At 35.0% G+C, this 14,856-nt stretch overlaps 1 protein-coding gene across 1 annotated transcript in view; it reads right to left on the bottom strand.

Annotated features, from left to right (window-relative positions):
* The window catches only part of VPS50 (VPS50 subunit of EARP/GARPII complex), an 85,957-nt gene that overhangs the window by 51,448 nt on the left and 19,653 nt on the right, over positions 1-14,856 (bottom strand). The window contains exons 7-13 of the mRNA XM_082293745.1: positions 14,369-14,486; positions 14,237-14,272; positions 11,714-11,796; positions 10,062-10,104; positions 7,224-7,322; positions 4,097-4,237; positions 855-990 (exon numbers count right to left, since the gene is read on the bottom strand). Coding sequence (XP_082149871.1) covers positions 855-990; positions 4,097-4,237; positions 7,224-7,322; positions 10,062-10,104; positions 11,714-11,796; positions 14,237-14,272; positions 14,369-14,486 — 656 coding nt within the window. The remainder of the gene's footprint in view (positions 1-854; positions 991-4,096; positions 4,238-7,223; positions 7,323-10,061; positions 10,105-11,713; positions 11,797-14,236; positions 14,273-14,368; positions 14,487-14,856) is intronic.

Below are 14,856 nucleotides of genomic sequence, written 5' to 3'. Positions count from 1 at the left end.
CTCCGGCATGCATTTAAAAGCACTGCATTTAAAATTATGCATGTGACTGTATATATCACTTTATTAGTGATAGATAGATAAATATAGATATAGATATAGATATATATATATATATAATATATTAGGCTGAATAGTTTCTGCAAAAGGCTTTAGAGTGCCGATTATTTTCTTTCCTCAAGGCAGCGCAAGTAACAACACTAAGTGGAACTAGTTTTTTAAGTACATATGTGGCTGAATAAGGAGTCTACTGTGGTAATTTTTCCATGAAATAAGTACTTTATGGTACCTGCTTGGTTTTACATCAGCAAAAACCACAGCAAAATGGAAACAAGAGAAGAAAATGTAACTATCTTATTTAAAATGTAAATGTAAATATAAATATTATTGACAATGGGCAATTCAATCAAAACTTTAGAATCTTTCTTCACATAGTGCATCTCAAAAGCAAATATTTCAACTCTGAATTTTACGTCTGATATAGTTATAAAAACTTTCATCTCAAGTAATGGCTTCAAATCAAAAAACAGCTTCAGCAAAAACACATTTTAAAATTTTTTTTATTAGCTGCTTTTAAGATTCCACACAATAGGGGAAGGACGTTTAGCTTAAGCACTTTTAAAATAAAATACTTTATATCTGCTAGACTGGCACATACAAATATTCATTAAAAAATTAACCTTATACTGAAGAGCAAAATAATCCAGTGAGTGTTTCAGTCTTTACTGCACACTATAAGCACAAATGCTGAAGGCACTGAGCCAAGACCTCAAAGATACCAACACACAAACTAATAACTTGAGCACAAGAAAAGTTATTTCCAAATATCAGAAGTTTTGCTTCCAGAAGTTTCTTACCAGAAGACACAACTGCTGCCTCATCTTGGTCATGGTTCTCATGCCACTGCATCGTTCGGTAGTAACTGAGCATGACTTCCCAGAGGGCTTTGCAGAGATCAGCAAGGCATGGGATGTAGCTGTCTGATGTAATATGCTACAGAAAAACAAAACAGCATTGTGAAACTTCAAAATTGTGCTCATTTTTTGCTGCAGTGACACAAACCATACAAAACTCTCCAAATTCATACAGCTGAGCTGACATACATCAATTTCATTTTTAAACGTATTTTAAGAGGTGACAGATTCCTGATTTTGGTCAACTGATCAAATGCTGTTCAAAAGTACAAAGCGCTTTTGTTACTGGATTTTTTTTTTCCTTTTCTCAATTGGCCTTCATGTTAACTACCTCCTACAGAGAGAAGTAAAGCCATGAAGTCTAATAGTCAGCACATCTCACTATCAGAAGGATGCAGCCACCCCAGTGAGTCAGTTCAATGATACAGACTTTTGTATTTCAGTGCTACAGAGAAGCCCTCCTGGCAAATACCCCACTGGGTTGAACGAGCTCTAAAGAAGTAGTCTAAAAACAAACAAACTTGCTGATTCAGCAATTTTCACTACTACCTTATCAGGAAATGTTACTCTTACTGTATTTCAGGGCTTTTAGTATGTAAAATCAAAAGTTTGTGCAGATCACTATACTTGAAGACATACTGACTTTCAGGTGGACAGGAAGAAAGGATTACTTACTAAATACCAAGATAATTCAATACAGACTAAGGAAACAACTGAATTTCTTTAAGCTTATACTAGAATAAAGAAAATCAAAACTTGAGACTGAAGCAGCCAAGCTTTGCCCTGCTCCAGCAATATTCAAAAAGAGAAAAGATGTAAAAGCATGGCATATTGCTAAGAAAAGAAACACTCAACAGTGAAACAGCAACTCTGAATGTATAAGCACTAACTTTGATAAATGCTTAAGAATTTCTGAAAATATTATTCTTTTTTAAAAGACTCACATTATTACAATATCCAGTATTCAACTTCCAAAAAGATGCAAACAAAACAAAGAAAAAAGCCACTTTAGTCCCCCACTAACCATATACAATGGAAATAAGCTAGATGAGTTCATTTTGACAGATTTTGAGAAACACACAGCAGACTATCTGCCTCAAAAGGAATACTCAATTTTATATTACTTCCCTTATTTAATTAGAGTAAGTACTCCATACCCCTTTATATGTTAAGGGCATCCTGGCTTAACAGCATAGATAGCCTGAAGAGGGCTCTCACTAGAACTAAACAAAGAGAAAGAAGGCTCATATTTCAGTCTTAAACAATTTATTCCCCAACAACCGAATGCATGAGATGAAAACCTGCTGGTTTTTCTACAGGAAGTTAGAAATTGAATTGCTATGATAGTTCATCTTATTGAGCATCCTGATTTCACAAATGCATTGCAATAGGTAACAACCAACACCGAACAGCATGGTTTGTAAGAGACCAAAATTTCCCATCTGCAGCCTGTCCCTAAATATCTAATGGTTACCAAGATAGTAAAGAAAAATTTAAAAAGCAAATTTCAATGCAATTACAGCAACATTCATAGTACATTAAAGTCCCAAAGTCTGAGTACCTTCCTTTATACAGAATGCCAGCTATTGAAGGGTCACGTAACTTAAGCATCATCTCATTAAGGTTTTGCATAAGTAAAAACAAATAAAAATAATGAGGTAATAATTTTGTAACCATGCAGTTAAAACCACTCTCTTTCTGTGTAATACAAAATGTGATATTTCCAAGCACCTGAAAGATTCCTCCACACGCTCAAATATAAGGATAAACAGTAACACACAAACTGTATTTTAGAAGTGGTCAGAAGCAGCTCAGTAGTAGTTTGTAAGTGTAAATAAAATGGGCTTAGTATCATTAGCATTATCAAGGAATGAGAAATAAACTGAAGGGCATACACAATTATAAACCAAAAAAAGAAGAGAAACTTAAAAGAAAAGTTCATTAGAAACTAAGAAATGAAAATAAAACCACTCTGAAGGCTCATAGCAAAAAATGGAAGACTGCAGTCCAAACAACAAAGATCAGGGTTTGCTGGCTTTCTGCAGCTAGAATTCATCTCAGTGAAGTGGAAATACCACCTATCCAGAATCTTACTCATTATGTTCATGAACACTTAAGTCAATTATTTCCAATAAATCTATTTTGCATATCACACTTTCATTTATATGAAGGCTCTTAGATTATATAAGCTTTTTAAGTCAAAGCAGCACCTCTTTAAAATGAAATGTTTTTCAATGCAGATGTGTTGTTTACTAGTGGAAGTTACATGATCCCAGGAGATAAGAGAAGTGAAAGAACAGAAAATGGATCAGAATATGAATTTCAATCTCCTTGTGACTGTATTTTAATTTAATAAATTGGAACTGATGGGATGGGTCCTTAAGTTGATGAAGTATGAGGGCTTAATCTGTGACTGAAATAAACATCCTAAAGAACATTTACGATACCAAATTGTAAATCAATGTTAAAACCACCTAAAATATCTCACATTCTTCTTCCCCATAACTGAAGTTTTAGAAAATTTCTCAAAGTGTAACAGTAAAATCACAAGTGAAAATATTAAAGAGTGAACTAAAAATGCTACCCAAATGACAGTAATTCATTCTAACAACATTACAAACTATGCAAGAAGCTGCACTTAAAATTTATACTAGAAGAAAATACATGAATATTTCCAGTCCGTGATCTGCCTATCATCAGGCTTTTGATTCTCAATATTACAGCTGCCCCTTACCCAGATATCAAAAGAGTGAAATTAAATGTGAGGATGAAAAGTGAATGATACAAAGTCAGGAAAAATGGGAAGACTCCAGTTAAATTAGCATCTTTACAAGAATTCTTACTGAAATGCAGTATCAGAGAAATTGTGAATACTACCTAAATGCACTGGAATAAAGTTCAAAGATAATAGTTATTCCAATAACTAGCATATCATACTGAAGAGACACATTTTGAAATGTTGCTCTTTGTTTGTTAGATGGAGTGCAAGTAACTCCAAGGTCCTAAGATTTAGTGCAATCAAAATCAACATTAAGTTGTGAGTAACAAATATCTCAAGTGGCCATAAGTTGTATTAAGAAACTAGAAGCTGCAGGGTTAACAACTGAGTGTACTGACATAAGGTACACTTACAACAGTGAAAAAAATCAGATTAAAAACCATACATATATGCAAGAATTACATACTGTACAGAGGTCTTTGTACTGTAACTTCTGAAACTTGGTGTCAGTGTTTCCTGCACACAGCTCCACATATCCAAGGACTACTTGAAACACGGTGTTGTGAATGGCTTGAGTGAAGTGCATATGTAACTGGTCCATTGCTGTCTGAAAGAAATGGAGTAACATAAAATCAAATAGTAAAATTCAATTTGTCATATACCATCACCTTTTAGCCACCATCTTTTAACATAAGTCTGTTTCAGTACTGAACACTTGTAAGCATGTCCTCCAATCTCTGTCTCAAAAATACCTAACATAGATCTTGGCAATATTACAATATGGTCACATAAAAGAGTTCAGGTATTACAAGTAAAACCAGTTTCCTCTGCCATCTTCTCTCTATAATTTATCTTTTTTTTGTACATTGTCACTAATAAATATTAATTTTACAGCTATATAATATAGCTAATTATAGAATTTATTCAATCATTTATTTACCCTTCCAAATACTGATAATGTGTCAAAAAAAAATTAGTTGAGATTCATGCTCTTTCTCCCAGTGGAAACACTTCCAACTAAATAAAAAATATTTCCTTTGCAATCATTAAAATTAAAAGCATGATTACAAAGTCTTCATCCACTTGCCAGAGCGAAGAACCCAAAGTAGAATTAAGTATCACAGAAAGGCATGCACATCTTATAAATAAATTTCCTATAAAACTCCTCTTTTTGATAGAAAAAAAAGACATTTGTTTTTAAAAAAAAGACTACTTTTTCCAGCAAAAAGTTACATATATGTACTAAGGACTAATGACTACATAACATATTAGTTTTGCCATAATCATGTCTGAGTTTCAGGTCAGGGTGTTTCCCAAGTGTCTCTGTTGTTAATAAACTGTAACACTATTCCATTTCAGAAACTGAATTTTCTCACTGTTTCAGGATATACATATAATCAGCACATGGTATACAGGAACTGATAAAAATAGTCTTTCATATGCAAGAATAAAGTTATCAGATCCTGCAGATTTGAAAATGTTCAGTTTCACTACTTCATATTTGACATTTTTACCTACTGACAAGAGCTGAGAACTCAATTACTCCAAAAGAAATGAAGAAGAATTCTGCTTAAATCCTATTGAAAACAGCCCATCTTCTACAGCTAGTCCTGACTTGAATTAGCTAAAGAAAACAGAATGACAAATGAAATAATGAAAAGTACTGAAGATACTGAAAGATCTTGACATTTTGTTTACTGCAAAGAGGTCAGTGTGGGAGATATTTCAATAACAATGCAACTAAATTATTTTCAGGACAAGTTCAAAATACTTACTTTAATAAAAAGAATGTCAAAAACAAGTCACTCTAAATGGAACAAAGCAGGCAAAACCATGCAGTAACAAATAACACTTTAGTTTTGTCAGAAACTTCACTCCTTTCCAACAAAAAATCTGCCTTTCTCAACATGTCGTGCACTTGACTTGGAGCAGTGAATGCATTGTATCCATTTTTGTTCAGTTAATAAGAAATTGCATACAATGCACTAAAAGAAGAAAAAGTCTAATTAATCTTCTTCTCTGATTTTAAGTTGCATTCCAATAGTTCTGCACATTAACAAAGTATGGGAAGATAAGATTTCTATCCTATTGCAGAGCTACACTGTCAAGCCAGGAAAAAAAGAACCCAACTTTGCTAGAAAGGTTCTAATTAGAAAGAAGCAAAACAAACAAACAAAAATTTAAAACAAACCCAAGAAAGGCAATCTTATATCAGATATGCTTCTGACATTTGGAAATACCATTAAAAAAACCAAGCATAATAAAACATTAATGGGGTTCTTGTCCTGTGCTCATCAGGGGACAGGTTCTTTGACTTGATCTTTAGCAACTAAATCTTTCTGGGAGAATCTCTTGCCTAAGTAAATCATCACTGTTACACTGGCACCACCACGTGCAGCCTCACTGTGCTATGAACACTGATCACTGACAAAACATGCCTCCAAGACTTTCAAGTCTCCTTACCCTTTCTCTTTACTTCACAGGACCTTGATATTATCTCCCATACTTCAGACCTGCTGCAGAAGGAAACTGGTTGACTGCCTTCTCAGAAAAACAAGCCAGTATGAAGCCTCAAAGCAGTGCACCAAACAGAAGAGAACTCCATCCTATGGGAGAACTTGGGTCTTCTCTTATTTACACAGAAAATGCTCTAAGCACACACAGATGTAACTTTCAGGACACGTTCACAGTATGTGTCTGACGTGCCATGGGATGTATTTTACTGCAAAAAAACTACCTCCTCACATGTACCATTCCCACCATGTTAAGAGTGCAATATAAAATGGAAATACTCAAGGCAGAGGTTGTGCACAACCCAGAAACACAGACCTAGCTATAAAAAAATAGCATTCACATGACCAAATAGAACGAATAGTGCCAAGAGTAGTACAAACAGAGCTGAAATATGCAACAGTTACAGTTATAACCTGTCCAAAAAGCTACATGCTGCAGTAACACACAGCTTACCTTTAGCAAGTACTGCTAAATTATCTGAGCATTATAAAAACCTCTGTATACTCAGCAAGATCCATCAGCATTAGTGTGCTGGTTTTGGCTGGGATAGAGTTAATTCTCTTTACAGTAGCTATTATGGGGCATGGGGCTGTGTTTTTGATTTGTGCTGGAAACAGTGTTGATAACTTAGGGAAGTTTTAGCCATTGCTGAGCAGTGCTTACACAGGGTCAAGGCCTTTTGTGCTTCTCACCCCAACCCTCCACGTTGGGCAGGGGGTGCACCAGGAGTTGGGAGGAGACACGGCCAGGAAAGCTGACCAAAGGGATATTCCATTACATGTGGTGTCATCCTTAGCAGTAAAAGCTGGGGCAAGAAGACAGAACAGGGGGATGTTTGGAGTGATGAAGTTTGTCTTCACAAGTCACTGCTAACACATGATGGAGTCCTGCTGTCCTGGGGATGGCTGAACACCATCTGACTTTGCCTTCCCACCAAGGGGGAGGAAGCATCCTGCTGTGGGGGGCTAAGCTGTCACCTGTGATTAAACCACAACAATTAGGAAAATAAGTTTCCATCACAGTACTCAAAGCTTCATGCTGAATATTCTCTGTAACTTTCTCAGAAGATAAGTACTAACCTGTGTTTTTCCAAGCAGCCTGTAAGCCTGCTGAACCTTTGTATAATGATTGATATCAAAATTCTTGCATATTTTGGAAAGCGCTACATCCAATTGTTCCTATAAAAATGAAAGAAAAAATGTGTTAAACACTAAACAAAAACAGGCCAAGTAATACATTACTTAAACAACAGCAAGTGAGGATGACATTTATTTAAACAGTCTGATAATTATAGTTGTAAAGTAACCAAGACTGTATGGGACTTGACTGTTCTGAGATGCTTAAATGTTACTTCTTGCAGTTCTAAGTACTTCAGTGTCAGCCAAAAAGTTCCAGCACTCCCAAGAACAAGCAAGAAAAAGAACATTATTTCACTGAAGTCTAATTTGAAGTGATGTTTACTTTTAGAAGGCCTAGCACCTCAATAAAGAAGTTGGTCTACTTCCACCCCTTAAAAAACCCAGATCTGGGGGTTTCAGCTCAAGCAATTCAGTTATAGACCTCTTAACCCTCTGACTGCATCTCTGAGATGGAACTAACACTATTTGAATTAAAAATTCATTGGCAAGACAGCCATTTATACAACAATCAGTACCTGAGAGAGTCAAAAAAGAAAGTAGACACACAATTACTGGTTTTGCCAGCAGAGCTGTGTCTGAGCATACTGAACAGCTCTGCAATAAATGAAGTTCAGCTATTATGTAAACTAAGTGAAAAAAACTTCCATAGGGTCATGTATTTAATGACTAATAAAGCTTTCAAGAATTTGACTATGTAGCTTAAAAACATAATTCTCACTTAGACACTGTAATATATTCAGATACACAGCCTAACTCAAGCTATTTTCAACCAACAATGTAAAAAATAAAAGCAGGATGAATCAATAACATACAATAACATACACAGCTAGCAAGTATTTTCTTTCCTTGCTAGATACTAAAGCCATTTCAATTATTATTTAATGATCTTGCAGTACAGTCTTGCTCTTAAAAATAGAAACCACAGTAGATGGGTGTTTAGTCCCCCATGTACTTTTACTTACTCCATTGGAAAATTTTCATGAATTACATCATTAGGCACAAAATATTTTTGGTTTTAATCCTAGAGATTTGGTGGGGGTTGTTTGTTGTACTTCCTTCCCTAAGCCAAATGGTAAAAGGACAAGCAACCTAAAGATTCAGAACTTCTCTAAAACATTACTCAGCAATTTGAATTTCAGCCACATACTGATTTTAAAAAAAAAAAATCCTTCTCTTGTTTCTTGCAGAGCATCTGTACAAAGAGAAAAACTGGGATATCAAACTGCCCATGAGCAGAGCTCTTAAACACAGAGAACATTAATCTTTTCAGTTACATTTTTCAATAGTTCCTTCCACTAGCCATCTTGTATTTTATTTGTAACATAGTATAAAAGTAAGTTCTATATTAAAACCTAAATTAAAATAAGACAAAACAAGGAAAAAGGAATGGACTTTAGTAAAGACACTCAACTATTTAAAAGACTCATTATTGAAATCTTAACTAGCAGAATATTATTCTATATTAACATCAGCAATACTCCATGGACCCAAGGATGACTTATGTTTTTCTCCCATATGCACAGGCATAATTCCAGTAGAAAATAAGATACTTTCACAAAAGAAAATAAGATATTTTTATAAATTCACAAGTAATAAAAATCTTGAATGTGATTATTTATCTAGCTGTGAATTGCTCTCACCAACCAATATGGCACATGTTATCATATTTTGGAAAAAAACAGAATTTGCTCTTCAAAGCTGTTACTAGAAGGAAGTAAAGATGCATGTCTCCTTTCAAGCAATATCAGTATTTGCCCACAAGGAGAAAATGAGCGTGCTCACTCTCACAAGGCCTGTGTGAGAGTGAGAAGAAAACAGTCAGTCCATCAACTCTTTTGAACCAGACATGCTCTGAATAAAGCACTACCAGAGAAAGACTAAAGGAACAAAAAAAGCTTTGCATAAAAGCTGAAATACAAAGACATAACTGAAGGAATACAAAGTTCTAATTTTACAGGGAATTGAATAACAAGGTACAATAAAACATGTCTGACTTTTAGAGAGCATGTGACAACGGGTGTAGACAGATGCTGAAGTAGCTAATTCAGGTTCCTGCTAAACATTACATGTGTGTGCATTACATGCATCACAAACATACATACCTACATTGCTAGACTTCTTACAAAAAGCTTGCCAAGTTCCAGCTCAAAATTGCTTAGCAGTGGAGTTTAAATTTGAATTCCTCCTTTTGCACCAATTTCCAGCAAGACACTTAACATTTTATATTCATTCGCTTTTGTGATACTATCTACCAACTTAAACTGACCTTAGTTGCACCCTTCACAGCTATTCAAGTCTTATTTCCTACAGCTTAGCACAGACCCTATTCAGCACTTTCCAGTCTGCTGAGCTCTAAAATTTCCTGTGAAATTGTGATCTCTCGTATATCTCATCCAAACCTACTGGCTTGCTGTTAATTTATTTTTCATAACTACTTAGAGAAGTATTCACAGAAGTTCAGTACGTCAAATGTTATGTGACTTTTTAAATTTGACTGCTCTACCATTTATAGTGGGCACAACTAGTGAACTGGGTCATAACAGGATAATATATTAAAGAGCATTTAGGTTGATTACAGCACTAAATTCTACATGAACAGCAATGGCTACAGCATGCAAAGAGAGTATTTGAAAGAAATGTACACATTCTGTAATTGCTAACTAACAAAATTGCTTTTCTAATTGTATTAGAAAGCTCTATTACTTAGAGATTAAATACTAACACATACTTAGAGGTTAAATATTAACATATACTAAACATCAGTATATTAATTCTTACCTCTATTTGTTCCAAGGTGTCCTGCAGTTTTGAATTTAATTCACTATTGATGAAAGAAAAAAAATGTTTAGAATAAATTATATATATACTGATTATATAAACATTTCAGACCATTTCTTATTTCCAAAAACCCTGCTACTGAGCCACAACATAGTAATTTATCATAAACCATTAAGCTGCTGTTGCTGTGTCAGACTAGCACCATCACACCACTGCTATGTGGAAAAGCACATTATTTTAGGTTTATAACGCAACAGTGTTAAGAGGGCCTAGACAAGACCCCATCCTGCTAGGATATAACCAAGTATTCAAAGACATTCCCAACCCCGAAGAAACTTCCTTTAAATGATTTGGTGTGGCACTGTGGTCTACAGCAGAACATACCCAGAAGGGTCAGGACTGTCAAGTCTTTGCAAACTACAGTAATTTTTATTTGTTGCTCAGGACCCCCTTACAGAAATGCTATAGGGAAAAGAGAACTTAAGCTTTCTCAGAAAAAAATTAAAGGTTGGTATAAAAGATTAACAAAAATATCTACCAAAAGAGAAACTATTTAGGACAAAGAAAGGCACCACTGCACCTTTGCAACAATCATCTTTAAAAATTTCAGAACAGCAGCAATTAAAAAAAAAGACAAAAAATACGACTAGTATGCTTTTGTTTGGAAGGGTCAAAACAACAAAGAAATAGGCAGGATATTCTCTTCAAGCACAGAAAGCACAGTTTGCATTAAATAATCACCATATCTAATTTTAAACAACTTCCTTCTGTACTCCTCTCCATGCTTCTCTTCTCCTAAGAGGCCTACCTACGTTAATTATCAAAAGACAGATTCTAGTTTCTCTACTTAGCTCTCTATGCTTAAATGATAGGCCCATCACCCTCCTTTTTTGTTTCTATTAGATAAATTGGGTACAACACCCTCCAAAGAAAAGTTCAAATAGAAAAAAAAACTGCATCAAAAAGAGTTGCCATTAAATACCAAAGAGAGTATCCAATGTTTCCTTATTGTTTCTCCACGTGCAATGAGCCTTCAAACAGAAGGACCTCCATAATAATCTGATGTTACTACATCTCCTGCTGGAGTTTATGAGCATTTCCTCCAATTTCCTTTTTTTTTTAAAGCAATGGAAACATCTAGTCTTTCTAAGTTAGAAGGTGCAGATATTTAGATTAGTTTTGGTTCTGAAAGCAATTTCTTCATGTCAGCATGAAACTCTGCACTTGCTAATTTCACTGCCAAGAATCAGGGCAAGTTATCTTGCAGAAGCCATCTTGCTATAGGCAAATTAATTCAAGAATACAAACTTCGCATTAAAAACTCAGCTCAGGTATCTCTAGGCTGGAGGCTGTAGCACAGTTATAATTCACTTTAAATTGAAACTTTACCTGCCAACATATTACAACAACTATATAGTCCAAACATTGATTATATACTGTTATGATTGTGAAGCCTGGTTAGTCATGGTAGAGGGAGATGGGAAACCACTGAGAATACTTATGCTTTTATAACTGCCTCAATTTTACTTTTCTAAGCTGAAAATTACTTTTCAATTAAACTTTCTTTAGAGAATGAGAATTAATGACCACTGTTTTATACTATTTACAAATAAAATAATACAGAAGCTGAAACCTGCACAATGTCACCCTACCTTATACAACTGTAGTGTTTGAAAGTGCTGGCAGCTTTCTGGCATTCCAAGCACAGCTGAATAGCTCCTGGATAATCCTCTTCCTTAGGATAAAATACAATTGAAAGTTCACGTGAAGCAACAGTACAATACCCATTTTTGCATGCATGCTTATGTATAAATATTAAGAATAAAATATTTTGCCTTTTCTGTCTATACAGTAAAGTTAAAGAGTAAGCATCTACTGCAGCATTTAATGTGCAAGTAGTTCAGAATTAGAAGCAGATGTTAGCAACATCAAAAAACACTATGTATTACATTACCTTATGCAAACAACTTGCTGTATAGTTTCCTTATGCATACATAAAAAGTACATCACTAAGTTTTTATTACAGAACAACTAACATCTTCTCAGTTATCTATCTATTCATGAACATGGAAAGAGGTTAGTTCAGGCACTGGCAGGCTGTTCCCAAAGTTTATAAAACCTAAAAGGAAACAAGGAAGACACTCCCAACAGTACACCCAAATAAACACTATCTAAATTGACACATTCTATAGCTCATTAGAAATTAACTTAAATACAACTGACTCACAGAAGGCCTCAGGAAGCAAAGAACACACTATGGACGCATTGTCCTAATATGTAAGAAGAATATCCAACAGGTAGACAGCTCAATCAGGAAGTATACGATGATGCCGGGACAAAACAAAAACATACAAAAATGTAAAACCCAAGGATCTTACCAACAAAACATGGGCATTGCCTCAGATATACGTGTTATTTTTTATTCTATTAGGCATGAGACCAGAATGGGAAGGAGGAAGGAAAACCCTCTTTAATAGCTAAGAGCTTCCATTTTTTGTCGTAATTACATCTGTTATATTACGTGCTTTAGAGAGCTCAAATGCAGTGCTGTTACTGGAATTTCAGTCATTGATTGAATAGTAAAAATTCAAGGGTAATTTATATTCAGCTATTATCATAGAGGAGTTTCTGAAATGAAATTTGTTTTAGCAGCAATGTTCTAATGCAGATCAAATTTAGCGAAAAAAAAAAAAAAAAAAAAAACCCAAATACATTATCCATTAGATGAAAACAGAACAGTACACTGGTCTAAAATGAGGGTTGCGTTTATAGCTCTTTACATCTTCCTCCACTGGAAACCTGGTACTTGCTCCATTAAGTCTAACAGAACTCAAATCAGAAAGCCTGCTTGCATAAAATATGTTACTAATATATTCCAGATGCAGCTCAGCCCTGTAAGATACTGTAGCTTCATTCTTGTTCTTTTTTTAATTGAGAACCCTTTCAAAATGTTCTTCTGTGAGTGGCTGCTAACAGCTCTCCTGCATATTCCAACCTATATTAACTCCTTTGGGTACAGAAAATAAATGGGCCAGCAGCTGGGATAACTTATTGGGTGCAGATACTAAGCACAGCTCTAAAACTGCACTCAGCCAAAAACTGAGTTCCAGCCCTTAAAAAGCACTGACCAATTACAATAAACAGACATTAGGGTCTGTGTGTGGATGTAACACCCACACCTCCTCAGGACAACTCCTGCCAGTAGACAGTGAAGAGTTGATTTCCTGTGTAGCAAAATACAGCACAGAAATTAAAAGCTCATCATTGTGCAGGGATTACTGAGCAGAAAGCAGCACTTATGCCACCTGAAAATGGGTGTAGTTTTGCTTGGTAAAGAATAAGAAAGTTTGCTGACACAAGGTGACTTACCCAATGGAATTAAATTCACAAAATCTTTTAAGCTAAAACTATTAAGATTCAATTTCCAAATTTAATAACTGAGGATTGTCATCATGACATTTCATCCAGTATTAGCTGTAAATACTTGGCAAACTAGCAAGTCGAAATTGTTACACTACATGTACTATAGCTGTCAATAAAATCCCGAGGCTGTCTTTCAGACTATTAATCACCTTAAGACAAGATCTTATTTTGCTCTGTGCAGTATCTACTGCATGTTTAGGCAGTATAGATAACAGTATCAGAATTTTCACTGTCATGGCCTGCATGCTGCAATGTTTTCTACAATTGAATTAAAAAGCCAACCCAATGAATAAGGAGAGAAGGCTACTACATTTACAAATAAAATACTAATCAGGGAGCCCATCTATAAATTTGTACAGGAATATACCAATAGATATTCTTTATCCAGACCCAGCATATCAACAATCAGCTAAATCTCATCTTTTTTTTTTTTCCCTAAATATCAAGCTAAAGAAAAGAGGTATAAGTTGAGAGCAGGGACAAGTGAAGACTCCACAGCATTTTTACTGAAGTAATTCAAGCTTCAGTGCCCAGATCTAAAGGCAGGAATGAGTTTTTGATAAAAAATACTCTCCCCCGGCAGAGGGGCTCTAATTCGATATGAAGCTTTTCTCAATTTAAAAGAATAAAAGTATAATTTCATCCCATGCAGACACCCTGTCTGCAAAAGGAAAGGAACAGACAAAATTAAGATGACTGACAAATGTAAACTTAGAATAGGTTCAAATTATACCAGTCTGGTAGGGACTTACCTCCAACATCTCACTCAAACGCACATCAGTTCTTTGCTAAAATAAACAAAAAAAAGCCAAAAAAAAGTCCAGTCATTACTACACAGAAATGAAGAAAAATATTTGTCACTGAACAAAAACAACTGTACATACCAGTGTTTTTATTGTTCTCAGAGACTTCAGCAGTCCAATAAGCAGCTGTCGTTTCCTCTGATTTGCAAGTAGCCCCAAACTAGTTTGTGTGAAGCCTTCCTTTGCTATATTCAGGTGTCTGCGAAAGTTAAAAATTAACATAATCTTCAACAATTCACAAAATAAAACTTACTTCTAATCAATTCTAACAAGTCCAACAAAATACATGGTAGAAATGAGATTGTCAGCATTGTTAGGGAAACTCAGAAAACAAGATTATACCAACAGACTACTAAGAAGGTACATCCTTCTGCATTTGTCTGTGGACCAGTGATGTATCTCAAAAGCTTTCTGTTTCAAAGAGAACTCCCAATTGCAAGAGTGAGAGCTGCAAGAGTTTGCAATTGTTTGAGTATGTCTAACTACTACCATTAATAGCATTCAGCACATAAACAGGAAATATCAGCAAGCAAACATCCTGCGTTTACGGATTTCTTCTTAAATACTTC

This window comes from Coloeus monedula (assembly GCF_965178545.1).
Source record: "Coloeus monedula genome assembly, chromosome: 1".
NCBI classification, from domain to species: domain Eukaryota; kingdom Metazoa; phylum Chordata; class Aves; order Passeriformes; family Corvidae; genus Coloeus; species Coloeus monedula.
Note: the sequence above shows the minus strand (reverse complement) of the source record. Positions and strands in the feature narration are given on the sequence as shown.